Below are 25,646 nucleotides of genomic sequence, written 5' to 3' on the forward strand. Positions count from 1 at the left end.
TGTGTAGAGAGTGGATACGAAAGTGGGATGACAGATTACTGTAGACTTTAGACTTTAGAGATACAGCATGGAAATAGGCCCTTCGGCTCACCAAGTCCGTGCTGACCAGCAGTCGCCCCATACACTAGCACTGTCCTACACACTGGGGACAATTTACAGAAAGCCAATTAACCTACAAACCTGTATATCTTTGGAGTGCAGGAGGAAACCGGATCACCCGGGGGAAGCCTATGTCTTGTTTCTCCAGCATTATGCGGTTCACTACCTGAGCAAAACTAACGCCGATGGAAATAATGAATCCATGCTGGGGGAATGATGATCAAAGGGCAGAGGATATGGTCGCTGCCAAACTACGCTGTCTGGGAGTTGGTCGATCAGGCGTAAATATACTCACAAAACGTAGCTCTCGTTCCACACGGGATTCAAGGTGTTGGACTTGACGTTTGTGACCTGGATGTACTTGACAGGAAGCACGTCCTTGAGGCTTGACCTCTTCTCTATCTTCTCCTTTTTCCTCCGGAAGCTGAATTTGCGACCCTTCTTCTCTTCCACCTCTGGTGCGGGTTGGCCCTGGGTGATTCCCAGCATGCAGTAGGGATCACTGAACCCTGCAGAGATCCACAGCGTCAGGGAACGGAAGGTGGGTGAGCTCCCTAGGGCCCCGCCATGGTGGTCCGTGTTTGCAAAGATGGAAGGGAGATGGCTGGGGTGGGGAGTGGGGGGGAAGGGGAATGGGAAAGGGTTGTATTAATGAAGGGGCTGTATTAATTCTACAACTGGTGCAGGTGGCGTGAGGAATGGCCTTTGACCTGTGTGCAAAACATCGCTGGGAGTAATCGGCTGAACCATGGAGTAATCAATGGGATCATGGGGTAGCCATGATCAGTCATGATCATATCAAATGGCGGTGCAGGCTCGAAGGGCCGAATGGCCTACTCCTGCACCTATTTTCTATGTTTTTTCTATGTAGTCATTGAGATTGAAGAATAATCACTGGAATCACAGAATAATCACTGGATCGCATAATGATACCAACCAGCCTCTCCCCCTAGTGTGTTGGGTGAGTCTCAACTCTGCCATTAATTATAATGCGGACATTACTGGGATGTGACAAGTAACCAGTGACCTGGGGGAGGTTGGGGGGGGAGGGGAGGGGAAGAAATCTCAGTGTTAACTCGTTACGTTAACATGTTAGCTTTACTGATAGTTTCTGCGCAAAGTTGTGAATGTCTGCTTTCAGTTGCGATCATTGACTGATTGTACCGAGATTCCTCCCCACAGCACATCTCCTGCCTGAGGATTAGTGAAGAACGTTGGAAGACACACGAGGGCAGGTCCGAGCCGTGCCCGGGGTCACTCACCGTTGGCATCCTTGGCCAGCAGGTTCCTCGCCTCCACGATGGTCACCTTCACGGTGAGAGAGGGTGCCTGTGGGATACACAAAGAATCGCACACATCACAACAGCTGAGCAACAGGCACTTGAGTAACGGGCCACGCAGCACCCACCTCCCTTCCTCAATACAAGGAGGGGATGTTTCCACTAGTGGGAGAGTTGATAAGTTGATAAAGGTATAGCAGAATTATGCCATTCGACCCATAAAGATCTATCTTTCCCTCTCAACCCCATTCTCATGCCATCTCCCCATAACCCCTGACACCCTAATGCCCCTGTCCCACTTAGGAAACCTGAACGGAAACCTCTGGAGACTTTGCGCCCCACCCAAGGTTTCCGTGCGGTTCCTGGAGGTTGGAGGTGGTTGCCGGAGGTTGCAGGTAGTGGAAGCAGGTAGGGAGACTGACAAAAACCTCCGGGAACCGCACGGAAACCTTGGGTGGGGCGCAAAGTCTCCAGAGGTTTCCGTTCAGGTTTCCTAAGTGGGACAGGGGCATAACTCATCAAAAATCTGCCAATCTCCAGCTTAAAACTATCTATTGACTGAGCCTCCACAGCCGTCTGTGGCAATGAATGCCACAGATTCACCACCATTTGACCTACGAAATTCCTGCTCATCAGCTTCCTAAAGGCACATCCTTTTATTCTGAGGCTATGGCCTCTGGTCCAAGACTCTCCCACTAGTGGAAACATCCTGCCCACATCCACTCTATCCAGGCCTTTCAAAGCTTACAGGTGAGGTGAAAGTTGGGGACGAGAGGCGAGGAGGGCGACTTTCTTCGAGGAGAGATCGATCGATGAAAGGGAGAAATGAGCATCAGATGAACTCCAAGGCTTGGGAGACAAAAGTGCTGGAGAAACTCAGCTGGATGCAGCGGCATCTATGGAGCGAAGGAAATAGGCAACGTTTCGGCACGAAACGTTGCCTATTTCCTTCGCTCCATAGATGCTGCTGCACCCGCTGAGTTTCTCCAGCACTTTTGTCTACCTTCGATTTTCCAGCATCTGCAGGTCCTTCGTAAACTCCAAGGCTTGGGATACATTCTGGGCAGGTGGTGGGAGCAGCAGTGTTGAGGCCAGGACATTGTGCGGGGCTGGGATCCTTCCTCTCAGAGCGGTGAAGTTAAGGGAGATATGACAGAAGGTGAATCGCGAAGGGTTTCTATAGCGGAACCAACAGAAGACCATCCCCAGTGGCGGATGAGCCACAGTCGAACAGCGACAGACAGATCGCAGTTGGCAGAATGATTCAGGGGGGGGGGGGGGGGGCGGGGGGGGGGACTTGGGGAAAACTAATGTACAAACGAAATTGCAATTGGGAACACATTGATGTTGAAAGCATTGAAATAATATCTCTGAAAAGGAAGTTGCACATATCTTTGAAAGGAAATGATTTCCAGAGCTGTGGGGAAAGACCAGGCGATGCTGGAAATAATGTTACAAGCTTTGTTGAAAGTGCAAGCACAGGCTAAAGGTACTTGTACTTTGTCATTGTATTTCCCCTATATTGCTCATCCATTTATATTGTGGGCAATGGAGCCACTTCGGAGTTTGCTGTAAAGAGAACCAGAAAAGTACACAGGTCGATCTCCGAACACAACTCTGGCCACTTCTGGCTAAGAGAAATCCCCAGGAACATTGTGGGCCGAAGGGCCTGTTCATAGATACATAGAAAATAGGTGCAGGAGGAGGCCATTCAGCCCATCAAGCCTGCACCGCCAATCAGGAGTGAATATAATGTTCGAGTGTAAACCGTAGCTCAGTGACACTAATCAGTACAGAAGGATGTGGGTTTAAGTACCACCCTGGAATTGAGCACAAAATCTGCTCTGATTATCCGACTCATCGCTGTTCAATGGGACATTGAACTGAAGTAGCATCTCCCCTTGGATGAAGAAAAGCAACAACTCCATGCTGGACCTTAGTAAGCAGGGAATGGTGAAACACACCGGAGTCACACCGCTGGGAATCGTGTTAGAAACATAGAAACATAGAAAATAGGTGCAGGAGTAGGCCATTCGGCCCTTCGAGCCTGCACCGCCATTCAATATGATCATGGCTGATCATCCAACTCAGTATCCTGTACCTGCTTTCTCTTCATACCCCCTGATACCTTTAGCCACAAGGGGCACATCTAACTCCCTCTTAAATATAGCCAATGACCTGGCCTCAACTACCTTCTGTGGCAGAGAATTCCAGAGATTCACCACTCTCTGTGTGAAAAATGTTTTTCTCATCTCGGTCCTAAAAGATTTCCCCCTTATCCTTAAACTGTGACCCCTTGTTCTGGGCTTCCCCAACATCGGGAACAATCTTCCTGCATCTAGCCTGTCCAACCCCTTCCTGTGCTGTATTATTTTTACAAGGCATTCTTGTTTCTCATTCCCTGGGAACTAACTCTGCACATAGTCATAGAGCGATAGTGTGTGGAAACAGGCCCTTCGGCCCACCTTGCCCACACCGGCCAACATGTCCCAGCTACACTCGTCCCACCTGCCCACGTGGGGGTAAGTGGGATTAGTGTAGCTGGGACATGTTGTCTAACTGTTTCATAAATGTTGGGATAGTCCCAGCCTCACTACCTGCTCTGGCAGCTTGTTCCATACACCCACCTGAAAACATTACCCCTCAGATATCTATTAAATCTTTTCCCCGTCACCTTAAACATATGTCCTCTCGTTCTTGACTCACCCACTCTGGGCAAGAGACTCTGTGGAAAGGAATAAACCTCAGGAACTAATCTCAGGGACATCAAATTCTGGGACAGCTTGGGAACAAACCCTGGAAACCTTCTGAGACACAAAGTGCTGGAGTAACTCAACTGGTCGGGCAGCATCTCTGGAGAACATGGATAGGTGATGTTTCAGGTGGGAACCCGTCTTTAGACCGATTGTTAGAGGATGAGGGGGGAAAAAAACAAACTCGAAGAGAGGAGGTTAGGACAAAATTGTAAAGATTTTAAATTGTCCCTAGTGTGGAGGGTAGTGATAGCATGCTGGTCGATGGGCCGAAGGGACTGTTTCCGCGCTGTATCGCTAAGGTCCAAAGTCTAAAGTCACAAAAGAAACAAAAACTACTGAAAAGAAGCAGTAGACCTAGTTGCTAGGTTTTACACTCCTCCCCCCTTCGATCTGGTCTTGCTTACATCAGTGGACTTTAGTGCACGGGCTGAAGCAGCAGAAATATATATGTAAACAGCGCAAGTTATCAGTCGAACCGTTGGAGCCACGGCTGATATGAAGGTAAATAAGGAGTGTAATTTAATGGATGATTCCCGTATAGAGGAACCAGAAAATAATCAATAGTTTTAAAACAAAGCCATTTAGAACTGGGAAGGCAAAGCAATGTTAGAAGCTTTACAGTTTTTAGAGTTTCGAGTTTAGAGATGCTGCTCAGGAACAGGCCTTTCGGCCCACCGATCTACGCCGACCGACACTAGCATTATCTTACGCGCTTGGGACAATTTCAAAATTTCAAATTTTACTGAAGCCAATTAACCTACAAACCTTATGTTTAAGAAGGAACTGCAGATGCTGGAAAATCGAAGGTAGACAAAAATGCTGGAGAAACTCAGCGGGTGAGGCAGCATCTACGGAGCGAAGGAAATAGGCAACGTTTCGGGTCGGAATATGAGGTGCTGCTCCTCCAATTTACGGTGGTCCTCACTTTGGCCATGAAGGAGGCCCAGGACCGAAAGGTCGGATTCGGAATGGGAGGGGGAGTTGAAGTGCCGAGCCACCGGGAGATCAGGTTGGTTATTGCGGACCGAGCGGAGGTGTTCGGCGAAGTAAATTGGAGGAGTAGGACCTCATATTTCGCTTGGGCAGTTTGCACCCCAGCGGTATGCACATTGACTTCTCTAATTTCAGGTAGTCCCTACTTTCTCCTCCCCTTCTCAGCTCTCCCTCAGCCCACTGGCTCCACCTCTTCCTTTCTTCTTCCCGCTCCCCCCCCACCCTCGCAACAGTCTGAAGAAGGGTTTCGACCCGAAACGTTGCCTATTTCCATCGCTCCATAGATGCTGCCTCACCCGCTGAGTTTCTCCAGCATTTTTGTCAACGTACAAAACTGTATGTCTTTGTAATGTCGGTGGAAGCCGGAGCACCCGGAGAAAGCCCACATGTTGACGGGGTGAACGTACAAACTTCACACAGACAGCACCCGCAGTCAGGGTCAAGCCCAGGTCTCTGGCACTGTAAGGCAGCAACTCTACCACTGCGCCACCATGCCGGCCTGTCTTTGTATAGTCAGTGGGATTACCATATGAGGGGCTAGCATTCTAATACAGCAACAAGCTTACCTTAGCTTCTTTCACTCTGCGCATTATCTCTGCGTGGTCACTCACATCAAGCTTGAAGACCTGTAAAACATTTCAAGTTGCTTCAGCCTCTTGAGCTCTTCACACGCCGCACGGCAGTGTTTCTGACAAGGCACGTGGTCCCCCTGGGGATCTCATCAACAACACAGTTCACCAACTGCCCAGCTTGCTCTGACATTGACATCCACTCATTTCCCAGCAGGGGTGGGCAACGGGTAGCTGGGCAATGCCAGCCTCCTCCCTGCTGGAGGTATGAACCTGGACTGACTCCTCCACCTCACGCCCTGACCAACGGGTGATGACAACGCAGGCAAGTAGGCCCGGATAGAGCGGATGTGGAAAAGATGGAATGTATCCCAGGCCTTAAAGTTTATCTGATGCTCATTTCTCCCTTTCATCGATTCGATCTCTTCTTGAAGAAAGTCACTCTCCTCACCTCTCATTCACAACTATCACCTCACCTGTAAACTTTGAAAGTTTAGTGAAAGGCCTGGATGTGGAGAGGATGTGGAGTGGATGTTTCCACTAGTGGGCGAGTCTTGGACCAGAGGCCATAACCTCCGAATAAAAGGACGTTTCTTTAGGAAGGAGGAATTTCTTTAGCCAGAAGGCGGTGAATCTGTAGAATTCATTGCCACAGAAGGCTGTGGAGGCCTTGATATTTTTAAGGCAGAGATTAGATAGATTCTTGATTAGCACAGGAGTTATGGCAGGAGAATGGGGTTGAGGGGAAGATTGATCAGCCATGATTGAATGTGGACAATGGGCCGAATGGCCTAATTCTGCTCTTATCTGTTATATACTTATGAACATGAAGAGGAGTCAAGAGTCATGAGTGTTTTATTGTCATATGTCCCAAAACGAGATAATGAAATCCTTACTTGCAGCGGCACTACAGATAGGTAAACATTGTCCTCGATATAATTACAGTGCAAGGTTCAACATGTAATCTCACATGTATCTCACTCCATAAACAGGCAGAAGCGGGGGAGCCTGGCGGGGGAGACCTGGCAGGGGGATGCCATGAGCAAAGGGGGGACAAGGTGGGGGGGGGGGCTGTCTGCGACCATGTGCGGCTACAGGCAGGTTAGCTGCTGCAAGCAGAAACTAAAACTGTTCAATGAACTTTTCACATTTTTGTCGGCGCCAGAAACATGGCGACTCTTGTGTACCGACTGCCGTGGTGAGGACTGCTGTACGGTTTTTCCCCGGGTTGTACGCAAAACAACGCATTGCGCTGCACCTATGTACCTGTGACAACAAAGTATCATTGTGACAACTGAATCATTGAATGAACCAATTTTCCATTGTTCACCAGGATGTGGACCCACTGCATTGGAGCAATTGTGCTATTATACAACCAATACAAGCGGACAGACACAAAATGCTGGGTTTAACTCAGCGGGACAGGCAGCATCTCTGGAGAGAAGGAATGGGTGACGTCTCGGGTCGAGACCCTTCCTCAGTAGATTTGGGAATGAAGGGAGTGAGAAGATTTTTTCTAACGCCTGGGTGGGCAGTTGAGGTCTGATTCTCTGTGATCCAACGTCTCTGCAGCTTTGTTATATTTGCCTTTTTATTAGTTTTATTCCATTTGTCTCTGTCTCTCTGTCTCTCTGTCTCTGTCTCTCTCGGTCTCTCTCTCGGTCTCTGTCTCTGTCTCTGTCTCTCTGTCTCTCGGTCTCTGTCTCTCTGTCTCTGTCTCTCTCTGTCTCTGTCTCTGTCTCTGTCTCTGTCTCTCTGTCTCTGTCTCTGACTCTGTCTCTGTCTCTGTCTCTGTCTCTCTCGGTCTCTGTCTCTCTGTCTCTGACTCTGACTCTGTCTCTGTCTCTCTGTCTCTGTCTCTCTGTCTCTGTCTCTCTGTCTCTGTCTCTGTCTCTGTCTCTGTCTCTCTGTCTCTCTGTCTCGGTCTCGGTCTCTGTCTCTCTGTCTCTGACTCTGTCTCTGTCTCTGTCTCTGCAACCTGGGGTTTCAGTGTGGGAAAACCTGTATCTCTGGGACCATGGGTTGTAGAGCTGTCCTAAGTAATCCAGTAGATCTGCCCTTGGTTCTGGGCGTTCAGTGTGTCTATACCAATCAGTGTAACATGGTGTGGAAAGCCCCAGGATTACCTTTTGTAGATAGCGGATCATCTCCTCTTGGCTCGTCACGTGTGAGGCGGAGGGAACGCCGCGTTTGTGGATCAGGGTGTAGAGCGCGTCCTCATAAAGCAACAGCAACTACAGGGACAGATAAAACACACCGGTAAACTGATCCATGACGGCCCAACACTTTCCTGCCCACTCCCCCATCAACGTGGATGGCACGGTGTCGCAGCGGTCGAGTTGCTGCCTTCGAGCGCCAGAGACCAGGGTTCGATCCTTGACTACTAGTGTTTGTCTGTGCGGAGTTTGCTCATTATCTCCGTGACCTGCGTGGGTTTTCTCCGGGAGCTCCCACACTCCAAAGACGTGCAGGTTTGTCCTCGTTACATCCCCTTTCCTGCTCCCACCCTTTACTGTCAGCACGGCACTCAGCAACACCAACTCACACCCCAAACCTCAATCACCCCCACCTTCCCAGGGAACCCCCTGACTCTCTTTAAAGATGGACCTTACCTCTCTGTGTGAGATCTTCAACTTCTCACTGTTTCCAGGTGATTGAGGAGGAAGCAGGTCCCTGGCATCCTCTGGAGGCTGTGGTGGACAACGAGGGACCTCGTTACATTTCACACTGGTTCCATAAAACTGTTCGCAACCGCAGGAAATTCCAGAGAGTTGTAGATGCAGCCAGTCCATGACAGAGAGACCCACCATTGACTCCCTCTAAACTTGATACTGCCTCGGAAAAGCGGCCAACATAATCAAAGACTTGTCCCACCCCGGGTCATCCCTTTTTCTCTCTGCTCCTGTCTGGCAGATGGTACAGAAGCTTGGAAGCACGCACCACCAGACCCAAGAACAGCTTCTTCCCCTCTGTAATCAGACCTCTGAGTGGTCCTTCCATAAGCTCGGGTATTGTCTGATTCTCCTCAACCCCATTGTTGCGCTGTTCCCTACATTGTTGAACTGTTGCGCTACAATGCTGAGAACTATATTCCGCACTCTTTATCGTTCCCTTTGCTTTATTGTAGTTGAGTGTGACTTGACTGTATCTATATATGGTACATCTGATCTGTTGGATAGCATGCAAAACAAAGCTTTACACTGCACCTGGGCACACCTGACGATAATAAATCTAAACCTTGGGCACTGACCAGGGGCACTGATGGGTACTGACCACAGTCAATATCCATGGGCACTGATCGCAGATAGATAGCCCACAGACACTGTCTACAGGCACTGACTACAGAGAGTCTACAGACAGGGCACTGACCAGGGGCACTGACCACAGGCACAATGGCCATGGATACCACCCCTGGGCACTGGCCATTGGACTTGGTCACAACCACTGGCTGGCACTTACCAGGACATATGGCTTTGGACCCCAGTCTGGGGCAGTGACTGGGGCTCTGATCCATTGCACCGAGTTCTGCCCGCATCAGACATTCTTGACACACTTCTGCTCCCAGTGCTACCTCCCAGTGCCACATCTGTAACCCACAGCTGCCTTAGGGGGAGCGTCACACTGACTCTGTGGTTGATAACCACACACAACCCACTGAAACATCAAGGGCAACAAGGCGCGGAGCTGCTGAGGCTGACAGAGCCAGGCAGCGTGACCGTCCCTTGATCCCAGGGTCTGTGTGAGGGGGGGGGGGGGGGGGGGGGGGGGGGGGGGTAGGGGGGGGACACCACAGTGGGGGGGCGGGGGGGCGGGAGGCGGGGGGGGGGGGGGTGCGTACCAGTGTGTAGTCTAAGCGCTTCATGATCTCCTGCTTCTGTTCAATAGCAGTCAGCGAGGCGAAAAAATCATCGGCACCTTCATCGTCGGTCCTGCCACGGAGAAGATATATTCAGTAAACACAGCTGAACAAGAAGGAGCACACATGCATGACCCGTTCAACCCAGGGAAACGGCGGAGTCCATTGCAAAAATAAATGGCAACAGATTACATAGTGTAGTTTCAGCAAAATCAGCTCAGTGTTGTGAAAAGGCAGTCGTGTGTAACAAATGCAGTTGTCTTTACTGGATGTAGCCAGCCAGTTAGATGAAGGAAAACCAGTTAAGGTTGTGACTTTGGATTTCAAAAGACATTTGTAAAGAAGCTGAAGAATGGTTAGATTTGTATATCGACAGATAGTTTTTAGTTTGAGTTTGAGTTTTAGTTTAAGAGATTCAGCGTGGAAACAGGCCCTTCGACCCATCGCGTCCACACTGACCATTCATCACCCGTAGACTAGTTCTATGTCCCACACACTCGGGGCAATTTACAGAGGCCAATTAACTTACAAACCTGCACGTCTTTGGAGTGTGGGCGGAAACCAGAGCACCCGGAGAAAACCCACGCGGTCACATGGAGGACGTGTTCTGTACAGACAGCGCCCGTAGTCAGGATCAAATGCGGTCTCTGGAGCTGCGCCACCGTTAGATAGTTCGGTCAATCGATTGAGATACAAGAAACTCCAGATGCTAGAATCTTGAGTAAAGCACAAAGTGTTGGAGTAACTCAGCGGGTCAGACAGAATCTCTGGAGGACAAATCTACGCTTCACACTGCCGTGGGAAAGCAGCCAATATAATCAAGGACCACTCACGCCCTGTTCATTCCCTCGTTACCCTTCTCCCACCAGGCAGAAAATACAAAAGATTGAAAGCATGTACCACCAGATTCAACAACAACCTTTTCCCTGCTGTTATCAGACTCTTGAACAGATTTGTTATATGCTAAGGATAATTCCCAATCTTCCAATCTATCTCGTTACAGTCCTTGCACTTTTTTTTTTAATTTGCACTTTCTCTATAGCTGTAACACTATATTCTGCACTCTGTTTATTTTCTCCTTTGCACTATCTGATGCACACAAATACCAAGAAAAGGGAACATATCACTCCAGTATTATACTTCCTTCATTGGCTCCCTGTGAGATCCAGGATAGACTATAAAGTCCTCCTTCTTGTCTATAAAGCCCTAAATGGCTTAGGAGCAGCATATTCTACAGAGTCCCTCCTTCCCTATGCCCCTACTCGAGCGCTCAGGTCTCCTGATGCCGCCTGTTAGCCTCTCAATGCCGCAGCAGTAAGAAAATTGGTGAAACAGCCTTTTTCAATTGCGCCCCCAAGCTGTGGAATATCCGACCCAGGGCCATGAGAGACTCCCACCCACTCAGTTGACATTTTTAAACGGCAGCTAAAAACATATCTTTTCAATCAAGCTTTTACTTCTTCTGATGATGTTGTAAAAATTACCCTTATTCTCTTGTATTTCTCTCAGCGTGCCCGTCCACAGCTTGTGTGCACATATAGTATATGGGACTCTGTATTTGACCTCAGGGATTTTGCTTTTTCTCCTTTTACACTCTCAATTTTTTAATTTTAATTTTATATTTTTATATAAATCTGTGCTTTTTATGTTATTAACTGTTTATGTCCTTACTGCTTTGAATTGGATCTTTGTTTGGACCTGGGTTTTTGTTAAAAGCACTTTGGGTCACATTCAATTGTATGAAAATTGCTACACAAATAACATTATTATTATTATTATTATTATTAGTATTATGATTTGCCTTCTTCTGTCGTGTGTCTTTTAGACCTGCAGCTCCGTTGAGGCGAGCTAGGCCAACTTGTCATCGCCCAGGTCAATCAGACCTCGTTCACCACTCGGTGGCCAGTGATTGGGGCAACTGGTGACGATGTGCTCTACTGTGTGTGTTGCGTCCCCACACTCGTATGAGGCGCTATCCTCGAGGCCCCACCTCTTCATCTCTACCCCAGTCCGATGCCTGTCCTCAAGCGGTTGTGGGTTGTCCACTGCTTTCGGGGCAGGTCCTGGCCAGGGACGTCCATGGGGGTCATTGATGTAATGGTGTTGCCTAAATGGTTCCGCTGACTTCCGCTGGTCTCTCCATCTCGTCTTGACCCAGGCGGTGTTGTGCAGAGCAGCTCGTGGACTTGCGTGAAATGATTTGCCTCATGGTCACCAAAACAAAAATTTTCACTGTATGTTTTTTTTCTGTCCTCACAGAATCGTAACACCAACACCAATGGTGATTGAACAAAGTAAGGGTAACGTGATGATGTGGAGACATGACTGGGCATCAGAGGATATAAAGGTCATTTTCAGATTGGCAGTCAGAAACTACTGGGGTGGCACGGGGATCAGTGCTGAGAGCTTCTCTGGTAAAACAACATCAGACAAGTGAGAGCCTTTTAAATGAGACTTAACAAGTGTCAGGGACCGCAAGTGTTTGGGGCAGCATGGTGGCACAGCGGTGGAGTTGCTGCCTTACAGCAGCAGAGACTTGGGTTCAATCCCGACAACGGGGGCTTGTCTGTACGGAGTTTGCACATCCTCCCCATGACCACGTGGGTTTTCTCCGAGATCTTCAATTTCCTCCCACACTCCAAAGAGGTACAGGTTTATAGGTTAATTGGCTTGGTATACATGTAAATTATCCCTCGTCTATGTAGGATAGTGTGCGGGGATCACCGGTACGGACTCGGTGGGCCGAAGGGCCTGTTTCTGTGCTGTACCTCTGAACTAAATTAAAAGCATGTTTGGGAAAGACCGAAAGGAAAAGATGGCGGTCATAAGGGAACATTGAACGACATGGGTTATTGAAGGTTTAAGTAGGAAAACAAAGGAAGTATATAACAGGTACTATCCATAATCAACTACTATCAAATGAGTACGTTAAGCAATCTAAAGGGTGTACATAGAATACAAGAGTCAAGATGACATGTTGCAACTTTATGAAACACTGGTGTGGCCACACTTGGCGTTTTGTTGCCACATTAGTGAAAGGATGTAATTCTCGAGAGAATGTAAAGTGATTCACCAGGGTGTCACTTGGATTGCAAGATGTTCGTTACAGGGAGAAATTGGATAGACTGGACTTGTTTTCCTTGGAGCGGAGGATGCTAAGGGTTGGTCTGACAGAAATATATAAGATTACGCAAGTCATAGGGCGGCACACTGGTGCAGCCATAGAGTTGCTCTGTACAGAGACCCGAGTTTGATCCTGACCACGGGTGCTGTCTGCGCGGAGTTTGCACGTCCTCCCTGTGACAGTGTAGGAATTCTCTTGGTGCTCCTGTATCCTCCCACATTCTAAAGACATGCAGATTGTAGGTTAATTGACCTGTAAATTGTCTCTAGGGTGTAGGATGGAACTAGTGTACGGGGATCGGTGGGGGGGGGGCGAAGTAACATATAGAAACAAGGAACGCAAAATTCTGGGGCAACTCAGGGGGGTCAAACAGCATCTGCAGAGAACATGGGGAAGTAACGTTTTGGTTCAGAACCCTTCTTCAGACTGATTGGGGGGGGGTGGGTGGGGTGGAAGGACAAACAATGGCAGGTCATAGGAAGAGTGGAGAGCTAGGATGAAGCATGGCGGGACATAGGTGAACATAGGCGGGGGTGGGGGGGGGGGGTAGGGACATGGTTGGACAAACGTCAGATATGAACACACACATGGTGTGAAACAAAAATATTAGAGAGCTGCGAATTGTGAAGCTAGATGATTGACGAGTTACAAATTGCTTAGAAATATAAGTGGAGGGGGAGGGGGAGAGATAGGAGGGAAAAGAAAGGGGGGGGGGGGGGGGAAATAAAATGGGGGGGGGGGTGGTAGAGGTTACCCAGAGTTGGTGAATTCAATGTTGGTACCATTGGGTTGTAAGCTACCCCAGTGGAATATGAGGTGCTGTCCCTCCAGTTTGTGCGTGGCTTCACTCTGCGAATGGAGGTCAGTGTGGGAATGGTCAGCAACCGGGAATTTCCACGGGCCCTGGCAGAACAAATGCAAGCGTTCGGCGAAACGGTCGCCGAGTCCACGTTTGGTCTCTCGCCTAAAATGCAGGATGCAGCAGATGTGGTTGGAGGAGGTGCACGTGAACCTCTGCCTCACCTGGATGGACCTGCTGGGGGTCACTGATGTAGGCAGGGGAGGAGACATAGGGACAGGTGTTGCATCTTCTGTGGTTGCAGGGGAAAGGGGGGGGGGGGGGGGGGGGGGGGGGGGGGGGGGGGGGGGGGGGAGTGGTTTGGATGGGAATGGATGAGTGAACCAAGGAGTTGCAGAGGGAACTTTCGTCTCTACAAAAGACGGAGAGGGGTGGGGATGGGACGATGTGACAGGTATCACAGGTGGGATGAACATGTAAGAACACAAAGAGTGGAAGAGGGATGTAGACAGGTCAGTGAGCAGGCAAGATGATGACAGATAGAGTACAGTGTGGGCAGACAAGAGATTACCTTCTTTGGTAAAAGAACAGGAATGCAGAATTTAACTAAATGGTGTATTAAGATCCAGAGGGAATTGCATGTTCTTGTACAAGAAATACAAAAGTGTTAGCGAAAGCAAATTAATATAAAAGTAAATTGAACATTCATCTTTATTGTGAAGGATGGAAGACAAATGTAAGATTTGCTAAACTACCAGGGCTTTTCTGAGATTACACTTGTATAACTGTGGACAGTTTGGGTCTCATTATTTAGCTAAGGGCCGACTTACCTTGGAAGCAGTGCATTAAAGTTGCACTAACTGACTCTTAAAGGAAGGGGCAGATCATTGGAAAAGATTGAACTACGATTTAAAATACAATTTTATTGGATTTTACTGCAGATATTGGACTGAAGCAAAAACTGAAAATTCAGGGAGCAACCTGCAGGTCAGGCAGCATCTGTGGGGAAAGATGCAGAGTTAAAGTCTCAGGTTATCAAAGATATATACAGATTGAGCAGCATGGGCCTTAAATCTGTGATGAACAGAAGACTGAGAGGTGGTCTCAATGAAACATGTAACATTTTGAGGGGCTTGAGAATGTAGTTGATTTGAGAATATTTCCTTTGTTGAAGGAGACTGGAACCAGGGGCATTGTAGTAGGATAAAGGTTTGGCTACTTAGGAGGAGAAAAGTGTTCTCTCAGAGGATGGCAACCCTTTGACATTCTCTCTGGTCGCCCCATTGCAGGAACGCCTAGATGGAGTGGATGTGGAAAGGATGTTTCCAGTAATGGGAGAGTCTAGAACCGGAGGGCACAGATTAGTACAGGTGTCAGAGGTTACGGGGAGAATGCAGTGGAATGGGGTTAAGAGGGAGAGATAGATCAGCCTTGATTGAATGGCGGAGTAGACTTGATGGGCCAAATGACCTAATTCTACTCCTATCACTTATGACCTTATGGTAGACAAAAGTGCTGGAGAAACTGAACGGGTGCGGCAACATCTATGGAGCGATGGGAAAAGGCAAGGTTGCCTGCCTATTTCCTTCGCTCCATAGATGCTGCCACACCCGCTGAGTTTCTCCAGCACTTTTTTCTACCTTCGACTTTCCAGCATCTGCAGTTCCTTCTTGAACACTTATGACCTTAGAATAAAAGGACGTATCTTTAGAATGGAGACGAGGAAAGATTTCTGTAGGCAGACTATGGTGAATCTGTGGAATTGGTGGTGGAGATCAAGCCAATGGGTATTTTTGAAGTGGAGATTATAATAATAATAATCTTATTTATATAGCACATTTTTAGTCAACTTGCATTGACCCCAAAGTGCTTCACATAATTACATTACATTTACACACAGGCAAAGGTGGGTGAAGTGTCTTGCCCCAAGGACCCAATGACAGTATGCACTCCAAGCGGGATTCGAACCGGCTACCTTCTGGTCGCCAGCCGAACACTTAGCCCATTGTGCCATCTGATTGATAGGTTCTTGATTAGTAAGGGTGTCAAAGGTTACGGGGAGATAGAAGGAGAATGGGATACAAAGGGGAAAATAGATCAGCCAGGATTGGATGGTAGAGCAGACATGATGGGCTGAATGGCCTGATTCCGCTCCTATGTCTTACAAAATTATAAACCTATGAACTTAGCATGTGGAATCTAAAGACAGGGTACAGAGAGGCTTACCAGGATGCTGCCTGGTTTAGGGGGTATTACCTTAAATGAGTGGTTGGACAAACTTGGAATGTTCTTTCTGGAATGTCGGAGGCTGAGCGGAAACCTGATAAAACTATATAAAATTGCAGAAGGCGGAGATAAGGTGGACAATTAGAACCTTCTCCTCAGTGTGGAAATGCCAAGGACTAGAGGGTATAGATTTAAGGTGAGAGGGACAAGGTTTAAGAGAGATGTGCGGAGCATTTTTTTTTTTAATGGTGAGATTGGTGGTTGCCCAGAACATGCTGCCAATGGTGGTGTTGGAGGCAGATAAACTTGCTGTGGCGCAGCAGTCGAGTTGCTGTTTCACAGCACTTGCAGCGCCAAAGACCCGGGTTCGATCCCAACTACGGGTGCTGTCTGTACGGAGTTTGTACGTTCTCCCTGTGACTGCGTGGCTTTTCTCCGAGATCTTCAGTTTCCTCCCACACTCCAAAGAGGTATGTAGGTAAATTGTCTTGGTAAATGTAAAAATTGGCCTCAGTGTGCGTAGGATAGTGTTAATATGTGGGGATCGCTGGTCGGCGCGGACCCGGTGGGCCGAAGGGCCTGTTTCCGCGCTGTATCTCTAAACTAAACTAACACTAAACTAAACTAAGACAGTAACTTGATATGCAGAGAATGGGGGGGGATATGGACCGCGTGCAGGGAGAGGAGATTAGTTTAACTCGCATCATGTTTGTCATGGACATTGTGGGCTGAAGGACTTTTTCCTGTCCTGTTCTATGACATCATCTATCCCAGAGAACTTCCTTTGCTGTATCCTTATGGAAACATCTAAAATCCATATGAAATTCCTACAGAATTGGACAGGCTAGATGCAGGAAAGATTTCCCCGATGTTGGGGGAATACAAAACCAGTGGGTCACTGTTTAAGAATAAAGTGGTAGACCATTTAGGACCGAGATGAGGAAAAGCTCCTTCACCCAGAGATTTGTGAATCTGTGGAATCCTCTGCCACAGAAGGCAGTGGAGGCCAATTCACTGGATGTTTTCAAGAGAGTTAGATTTAGCTCTTAGGGCTAATGGATATCAAGGGATATGGGGGGAAAGCAGGGACGGGGGTTACTGATTTTAGCTGATCAGCCATGACCATATTGAATGGTGGTGCTGGCTCGAAGGGCCGAAAGGCCTACTCCTGCACCTATGTTTCTATGTGTTTCTATGTGTTTCGATCCCACTTATGTTAAGCACCTCATCGTATTTTCCACTGTTCACTGTTTTTGTTGCAGCCCATAGTAGTTTTACCATTCATAGCCCTGAGGTCACATCTACTCTCTCCCACCCTAACCCATTTAGAAACTTGCATTCCACCCCAGATAACTGGAGACAGTGAGCTATTCACTCATTTTGAGAGAGAAGGGGAAAGGGTATTTGTGTTTTCGAGGAACCAAGAATTGTGAGGTTTGGGCAGTGAGGTCAAAGATCAGTTTGTGTCCTGATGCAGGGTCAGCTGCAACATGGACAGTTCCGTTCCCTCCACAGTCGCTGCTGCTTAACACACTGAGTGTATCCAGCAGGTTGTTCTTTTGCTTCCGATCATCCACAATCTCAATTTACCGAGGGAGAAGGGTGAAGGGCTCAAAAGCTGCTGCTCCATACGTTCTTATTTTGCTTCTCCCAGACGGATACGGGATTCGCACGGGGTATTAATAGCTCCCACAGGTACAGATGGAGCCCTCATGCTGAAGGCGACCTCTACCGCACCAAACCTTGGCCATCAACACCCCTCGCACAAAGTCCCCACGCTGAATTACTGCAGACAGGACGCACTGTGAATACTGATCCAGCTGCAACACAGACATTAATTAAGGTTGCACCCTTGTCCGGCACTGACACACTACCCCTCACTCGCGATGGTACAGCTGCTGCTGCTTACAAAGTGTTTGGATACCCAGAATATTGCAGCAGCATTTATTCAATTGTGGAAGCTGTTTTGATACACGTACAGTGGGGAAGAGGTGGGGGAGTGGCGGGCTGGTGCACTGAAAGCTACTCGGGATGTGGTTGGCAAGTTTTCTTGAGCTATGGACCTGTTGCTAGGAGACCATCAGTTATAGATCATCCTGATGGCCGGATCAAGCAGATAAGTCAGAGGCACGCATTCAAAATCAGATGCAAGTTTGGAATGAATTCTTGACATTTAAATCAGCACAAACCTGCAGGAAGGAAATCAAAGTAATTGTGCACATTTGCTCCTGGAGCGGGAATGGACGAGAGAAAGGGGTGGGAAGGAGAGAGGTGAAAGGCAGATAAATAGGAGAAAGAGAGAGAGAGAGAGAGTAGGGGTAGAGAGAGAGAGAGTGTGTGGAAAGAGCGAGAGAGGGAGAGAGAGAGAGAGAGAGAAATGGAAAGAGAGAAAGTGAGAGAAGGAGGAAGGAAAAAAAGAGAGAGAGAGAGAGAGAGGGAGAGAAATGGAAAGAGAGAAAGTGAGAGAAGGAGGAAGGAAAAAAAGAGAGAGAGAGAGAAAGAGAGATATAGAGAGAGAGAGAGAGAGAGAAAGAGAGGGATAGGGAGAGAGATGCTTGCAGACTAAATATTGGGAAAGAGACCGCGATAAGGAAGGGAGAAATAAGACTTAAGTGAAGGAGGGCGGAGAGAGTTAGAAACAGAAAGACAGAGAAGAAAGTGATAGAATTAGCAACTGTCCATGTGAGTGCTGCCCGCGGTGCCTGCCACAAGCTCAGTCTGCAGCCTCTGAATTCCTCCCACACTCTGATCCCAGGGGCGAGGCAAGCTCCATGGGCATTTTGAACCCAGTGTTTTGCTATTCCTGCCTACTTACTTCTCTGCCCTAATGAAGCAAAAGAATGGGAGCAGGAAGATGTGGCATCTTGGTCTACCCTTAAGCTGTTGTGGACCAGGTTTAGAGATACAGTGTGGAAACAGGCCCTTCAGCCCATCGAGTTCACGCTGACCAATGATCACCCACACACGAGTTCTATCCTACTCACTGGGGACAGTTTACAGGTGCCTAATAACCTACAAACCCGCACGGATTTGGGATGTGGGAAGATACCAAAGCACCCAGAGAAATGCCACGCAGTCACACAGACAGCACCCGAAGTCAGGATTGAACCCGGGTCTCTGGCACGGTGAGGCAGCAACTCTATTGCTGTGCCACTGTGCCGGAGGCAATCCACAGTGTTATGGGGGCAGGGAGTTCCAATACGAAGGAACAGCGACATGTCAGGAAGGCGTGTGACCTGGAAAGTGCAGATGTCCCCAAACACCTCCTTGGAGGTCATGGCTCATGTCTGGAAAGGAGGGGATGGGAGATGGGACAAGTATTTTACAGTTGTTTTCACTAAAGGGGATCCAATGTAACATCCCAGAAGGAGCACTAACTTGGGAATTGGAAAGTAGGGAGGAACTGAACAAACCTACAATCTCCAGGGTGGTGGTGCCGAGCAGATTGTTGGAGGTAAGGGTTGTCAGGAACCGGGACTTCATCTTAATGAACTTCATCATTGGCTCTTAAAACAAATATCTAAGACAGATGATGTGTTTGTTTTGATTTTCCAAAATTCCCAAGACTCACAAAGTTTGATCAAAATAGCAAATACTACTCCATTATTTACGAAGGGAAGCAGAAGACAGAAAATGACTGCACAGTTAGCTTAACGTTTGGCCGAGAGAGAATGCCTGATGCTATTGCTAAAGCCATCATAGCAGGTCTTCGAAAAATTCACAGTAATCAGGGAATGTCAACATGCTTTTTTGAACGGGAATTGATGTTTAACCAATTTATTGGAGTCCTCTGACGAAGTAATGTGCACTGTGGATATAGAGGAAATTGGTGGAGATACGGTACTTAGATTTCCAAAAGGAATTTGATAAGGTGCCACAATAAAAGGTTAGTGCAGTAAATGAAAGTTTGTAGTGTAGGAGGTGATATATTGGCATGAAGAGACGTCTGGCTGGTCTACAGAAGCAGAGACTGGGCATGAACAGGTCCTTTTGCTGGTCGGCAAGATGCAATGAGTGGTGTGCTGCAAGGTTCGTTTCTGGGACCACAGCTTCATACGCTTTATGGAAGTGAAATTGGATGAAGGCACTAACGGTGTTGTTCCTAAAATTACTTAAGACACAAAGGTAGATGGGGAGATAAGTTGTGGAAAGGACACAAGGAAACTTCAAAAGGATACAGATAGATTGAGTGTGCGGGCAAAAATCTGGAAAATGAAGTATAATGTGCGAAAATACATTAGAGTTATCCATTTTGGCAGAAAAGATAACAAATAAGCATGTCATCTAAATTTTGGTAGACTACAGAACTCGATGCAGAGGAATCTGGGCCTCCTGATGGACGAATTGCAGAAGGCAAATTTTAAAAGCTGACAAGATTGCGAGGGGAATTGAATACAAATGGTGGGAAGAAGTGCTTTGGGGTTTGTTCGGGCATTGGTGAGATCACTTGGATAGTATTGCATTGTGCGCTGATCTCCATACTAAAGGAAGCATGTTAATATTCTGGGAGTAACTTGGAGCAGGTTTACCAGATTAATATCCTGAATGAGAAGGTTGTCTTACAAGGATCGATTGCATAGGCTAGGGTGATACCGACTGCAATGGAAACATAGTGGAGTCAATGGAGTGTGGGAGGAAACCAGAGCACCCGGAGAAAACGCGCGCAGGTCACGGGGAGAACTCTTCAAAGACAGCACCCGTCGCCTGGATCAAACCCGCGTGTCTCTGGCTGTTAAAGAAGCAACTCCACCGCAGCGCCACCGTGCCGTCCCAACGTTCCTTCCTACTTCTCCACAACTTAGTTTGCGTAAGTGAAAAAATGGGATTTTAAAATCATGAAAGAATTGCAGTGGCTGAGAAACAAAGAGAAGCTGAATCACAAAGGATAGAGGGGGAAGGGATGAGAGTTGAGAGCCAGGCATTGAGAAATCACTTGTGGGATTACAATGTTATTTTACAAGGTTCAAGTACTTTGACTTCATTTAACTGAGGAGGGATGCTGAGACTCCACTGATCAATATCAAACTTGTGAAGAGGGATTCATGAAATTGAACCTAAGCTCCTCAAAATTGGAGAATGTAATTGCTTAAAGCGGTGAAGTGCTGATGACTTTTTTTGAGTATGAATTATATATCTCCTGTTGCGATTTGGACGTCACAAAGTTTTCTAAGAAGCAAGTAAACTCTGAGTGCTGTGCGGCAGTGTCTACTTAACAATGACTGCACATTTGTCCCTTCTTGAATAAATCAGAGCTGAAACAGTGCAAGCGTGGGCTGCAGGTATGATAAGGCTGACAATTAGAACAGCATGTTCCCCACTCTGGTGGACCTTGCTACTAATGCACAGATGCCCTTGTCATGTAGAGGTGAAGACAGATACCTCAACACCAGCAACATCGGCAAGCCAGCAACATCGGTGGTGCAGCGGTAGAGTTGCTGCCTCACAGCGCCGGAGACCCGGGTTCGATCCTGACTACGGGTGCTGACTGTAACGAAGTTTGTACGTTCTCCCCGTGACCGCATGGGTTTTCTCAGGGTGCTCCGATTTCCTCCCACATTCTAAAGACCTGCGGGTTTGTAGGTTAATTGGCTTCTGTAAATTGTCCCTAGTGTGTAGGAATGAACTAGTGTACAGTGATCGCTGGTCGGCACTGAATCAGTGTTTCCACGCTGTATCTCTAAACTAAACTAATCTTGCATTTGTATGGAATGCAGTCTCTTATACTAGAATGCATTGCAGGGGTATTCACAGAGACAGAGTCAAAATGATTTTGGTTAGGCTGCATTCGGAGTATTGTGGGCAGTTTCTGGGCGTCTTATTACAGGCCGGGATGCGGAGGCTTTGGAGAGTGAGGCCATACACAAATTGGAGGGACAGCACCTTATTTCTCGCTCAGGCAGCTTACAACCCAGCAGTCTGAACGTTGATTTCTCTAATTTTAAGTAACTCCTGCATCCTCTCCCTTCCCCCTCCCCCTCCCCCATGCCACTCATTGTTCTGAAGGACAGTCCCAACCCGAAACATCACCCATCCTTATTCTCCAGAGATGCTGCCTGACCCGCTGAGTTACTCCAGCATTTCATGTCCATCTTTGGTATAAACCAGCATCTGCAGTTCCTTCTTATCACGAGGGTGAAAACCAAGTTTGTTTTAAGTTGCAGAGAGACTGAGGGAGGAATGGATAGGACAAAATGCATCTTACTGATAGGGTGAGGCCAGATTTGGTGTGGCTTTACCCTCTTAGAGAGTAAAGGGCCTGTCCCACCAGCATGTGATAGCATGCGTCTAGCGCGACCAAACGTGGACGCTTGAGGCGTACGGCCTCGCGGGGCCGGTCCCACTTAGATCAGTGGAGGAGTATAGAGTTGTGCAGGGCTGGTCCCGACATCGCGCGGGGTTCCAAAAATCTTGCACCGTCCGAAAATCCCACGCGACAACGCAGCCGCATTGAGGCCGTACGCAGCGCCTCGATGGGCGTATGCAGCGTCTTGATGCCGTACGCAGCATCTTGATGGCGTAGCAGCGTCTTGATGGCGTATGCCCAACACGTGCCTTTGCGCGATGACGTCACCACCCGACGCGGTGCGACGTCCAAATTCAGTCGGCCCAGCTGATTGGTGAGTACGATGTCGGGACCAGCCCCGCACGACTCCATACACCTCCGCGGTTGGAATTGGGACCGGCCACGCGAGGCCGTACACCTCAAGCCACCACGTTTAGTCGCGCTAGACGCATGCAGTCGCATGCTGGTGGGACAGGCCCTTTAGATTGACTAGCCATGAGCTTCCTATCTACAGCCAAGAGCTTCAACATGATATGCAGTTTCAGCTGCTGAGACTTCATGTTTAGTTTAGTTTAGTTCAGTTTAGTTTATTGTCAAAAACGTTTTGTTGCGTGCTATCCAGTCAGCGGAAAGACTATACATGATTACAATAGAGCCGTCCACAGTGTACAGATACAGTATAAAGGGAATTATTTTAATGCAAGATAAAGTCCAGTAAAGTCTACTCGACGATGTAGATGGTAGCTTTGGACCGTTCTCTAGCCGTTAACAGGATGGTCTAGTTGCCTGGGTCAATTATGATGATGAAACTGAAGGCCATGATCAATACCAAGAAAGGCTGTGTTACAAGACATGAATATACTTGCAAAACAGATGACAGATTAACAAATCCCAGTACAATCACATGCAAGATGGTGCACCTTAATAAAAGTCGACACTCTGGAAATTAAAGATCGCGAGTTTGGATAAAGGTAGGCAAATCTCATGGCAACTCTCTGAAGGCCCCTTCACCCATTGACCGCGACTGCTGATCACCATGGTAACCCTGGCCTCACCCACAGATGCTGCCTGACTCTCTGGGCATTTCCAGGAATTTATATTTCACCATCAGATTTCCAGGATAAGCAAATATTGATGGAAATTGGATAGATAGTGAAGCTGAGCAAATCAGCCACCCGCCGTCCGCGGGGACTGGCATCCAATTGCCGAGTCATTCCTTTTTTTAAAGCCCCTGGGATGCAGATTCCTGATGGCACAGTCTTGCCAGAGTAAGAGAATCAAGTCAATTTACGGGGCTAATGTAGTCGACCTCCCCGTGATGAGCCCCCGTCAACTGACCTCAGTCAGGTGAACGACAACAACCAGAGCCAGCAGCAGCGCCGTGGCTTGGCGCCAACCCAGGAGTATGCGCCCTTTATAGGGCGGGCACCTACAGATGTCGAGCCGGATGGCATCACCCTGCTGCAGACTTGTGCTGCCTCAAACGCAAGAAGAAGAAGAAGTCATCTTACCTAGGGAACCAGCCTTTTACCCAGGGTAGAAGAATCAAGAACCAGAGGACGCTGCATGCGACACGGTGGCTCAGCGGTAGAGTTGCTGCCTTACAGCGCCAGAGACCCAGGTTCAACCCTGACCAGCGTTACTGTCTGTATGGAGTTTGCACGTTCTCTCTGTGACCGCGTGGGTTTTCTCTGGGTGCTCCGGTTTCCTCCCACACTCCAAAGACGTGCAGGTTTGTAGGTTAATTGGCTTCTATAACTTGTCCTTAGTGTGTGGGACTAGAACTAGTATATGGGTGATAGTTGGTTAGCGCGGACCCGTTGGGCCGAAGGGCTTGTTGCCGTGCTGTATCACAAAACTAAACTAAACTATCATCATAAGGAAAGGAAAAGGGATAGACATTGGCTGAAGAGGGGTTCCGACCTATTCCTTTCATCCAGAGATGCTGCCTGACCCGCTGAGTTACTCCAGCATTTTGTGTCTATCTCCAGTCTAAACTAGCATCTGCTTTCCTTACTATACATACATTTGTAGTAATTTCCCAACTCCTTAATGTTGGTGTCAGGGGGGAGAAGGCAGGAGAATGAGGTTAGGAGGGAAAGATAGATCAGCCAAGATTGAATGGCAGAGTAGACTTGATGGGCCGAATGGCCTAATTCTGCTCCTATGGCTTAATTGTCAATCAGGGTTGGTTCTCAGCCTGGTCGGGGTCCTGGTCTTACTTGGCCAATGTAAGATCTGGAGGGTGGGACTTTGCTCAGAGAGGAGGGTGAGTTCACACCTGCCTTACCAGGACTTGCAGGGTGCGGACTGGGATCTCTCCGCCGCTGCCGGCCGGCGCACCGACTGGCGACTCTGAAGCTGCTGCATTGCACGGCTGCGGGACTCCAGTGCAACCAGGGTAACTCGGCGAGTTGCAGGAAATTATGCAAGGCTGGAAGAAGAAAACGGAAAACATAAGTAATGAAGAAATGAACAGCCTTTGACACCGCGTTACAAACCTTTCAGACCCAGCATCACTGGCACGCCCACTTTACACACTGTGGTTGCAAAAAACTCCTAAATGTACCTGTGTAAATAGCTATATTTAAGAGGGAGTTAGATGTGGCCCTTGTGGCTAAAGGGATCAGGGGGTATGGAGAGAAGGCAGGTATAGGATACTGAGTTGGATGATCAGCCATGATCATATTGAATGGCGGTGCAGGCTCGAAGGGCCGAATGGCCTACTCCTGCACCTATTTTCTATGTTTCTATGTAAGAAGGAACTGCAGATGCTGGTTTAAAACTGAAGACAAAATGCTGGAGTAACTCAGTTGGTCAGGCAGCATCTCTGGAGAGAAGGAATGGGTGATGTTTTGAGTCGAGACCCTATATTAGACCCAGTTACTCCAGCATTTTGTGTCCATCCTTAATGTACCAGCTGTGAGGGATCATTTCTCTCCTCCTGCTTTCTCTCAGGTCCTGCGTTCGACTTATTCAAACTGCAACACAGATGGTTAGTGTTTCTGCACAGTGTTCCACTTTCTATTCATAAAACATGGAAATATATTTGCATTAGCCTCTCCCTAACACTCACCGCAAAGGTTCTCACGAAAAAACACCTATTGGAAGACAGAGGCACAAGGGACTGCGGATGCTGGAATCTTGAGCAAAATACAAACTGCCAGGGGAACTCAATGATCAGGCAGTATCTGTGGAGGGGAATGTACAGATGACATTTCGAATTGAACCCTTCTTCAGACTGTCCTTTTCCCTCCACTGATGCTGCCTGACCCACTGAGTTCATCCTGCAGTTTGTTTTTTACCCATGGGAATACATTGGGCAATAGAGAGGATCATTCATGTATTATAATGTATGGGTTCATGGAAGCCCTTGAGAATAAATTGCATAGATGCATAAAGTGCAACCCAGGCTGAAATACAGGGACAACGACATCCTCTCCAGCCAGGAATATGTACACAAGGTCGTGGCTTGCATTGGAGAGGGTGCAGGGTAGATTCACCAGGGTAGATCCACCACTGGGGATGAAGCACTTCAGCCTGCGGGAGAGACTGGCTATTGTGGATTTGTTTTCCTTGGAGCAGAGAAGGCTGCGACGGGGTGCGTTTAAAGTGCAGAACATTGTGATGGGCGTGATTAAATGGTGTCCACATTTGCCCC

The 25,646-nt window shown here is 48.1% G+C and overlaps 1 protein-coding gene across 1 annotated transcript in view; it reads right to left on the minus strand.

Annotated features, from left to right (window-relative positions):
• baiap3 (BAI1 associated protein 3) overlaps positions 1–24,954 on the minus strand; it is a 70,707-nt gene extending 45,753 nt beyond the window's left edge. The window contains exons 1-7 of the mRNA XM_055651241.1: positions 24,276–24,954; positions 9,536–9,626; positions 8,310–8,387; positions 7,824–7,931; positions 5,695–5,754; positions 1,362–1,428; positions 395–608 (exon numbers count right to left, since the gene is read on the minus strand). Coding sequence (XP_055507216.1) covers positions 395–608; positions 1,362–1,428; positions 5,695–5,754; positions 7,824–7,931; positions 8,310–8,387; positions 9,536–9,626; positions 24,276–24,355 — 698 coding nt within the window. The 5' untranslated portion in view covers positions 24,356–24,954. The remainder of the gene's footprint in view (positions 1–394; positions 609–1,361; positions 1,429–5,694; positions 5,755–7,823; positions 7,932–8,309; positions 8,388–9,535; positions 9,627–24,275) is intronic.
• Between the last annotated feature and the right edge of the window lie 692 nt (positions 24,955–25,646).

The sequence above is a fragment of the Leucoraja erinacea genome, chromosome 20, assembly GCF_028641065.1.
Source record: "Leucoraja erinacea ecotype New England chromosome 20, Leri_hhj_1, whole genome shotgun sequence".
Lineage (NCBI taxonomy): Eukaryota > Metazoa > Chordata > Chondrichthyes > Rajiformes > Rajidae > Leucoraja > Leucoraja erinaceus.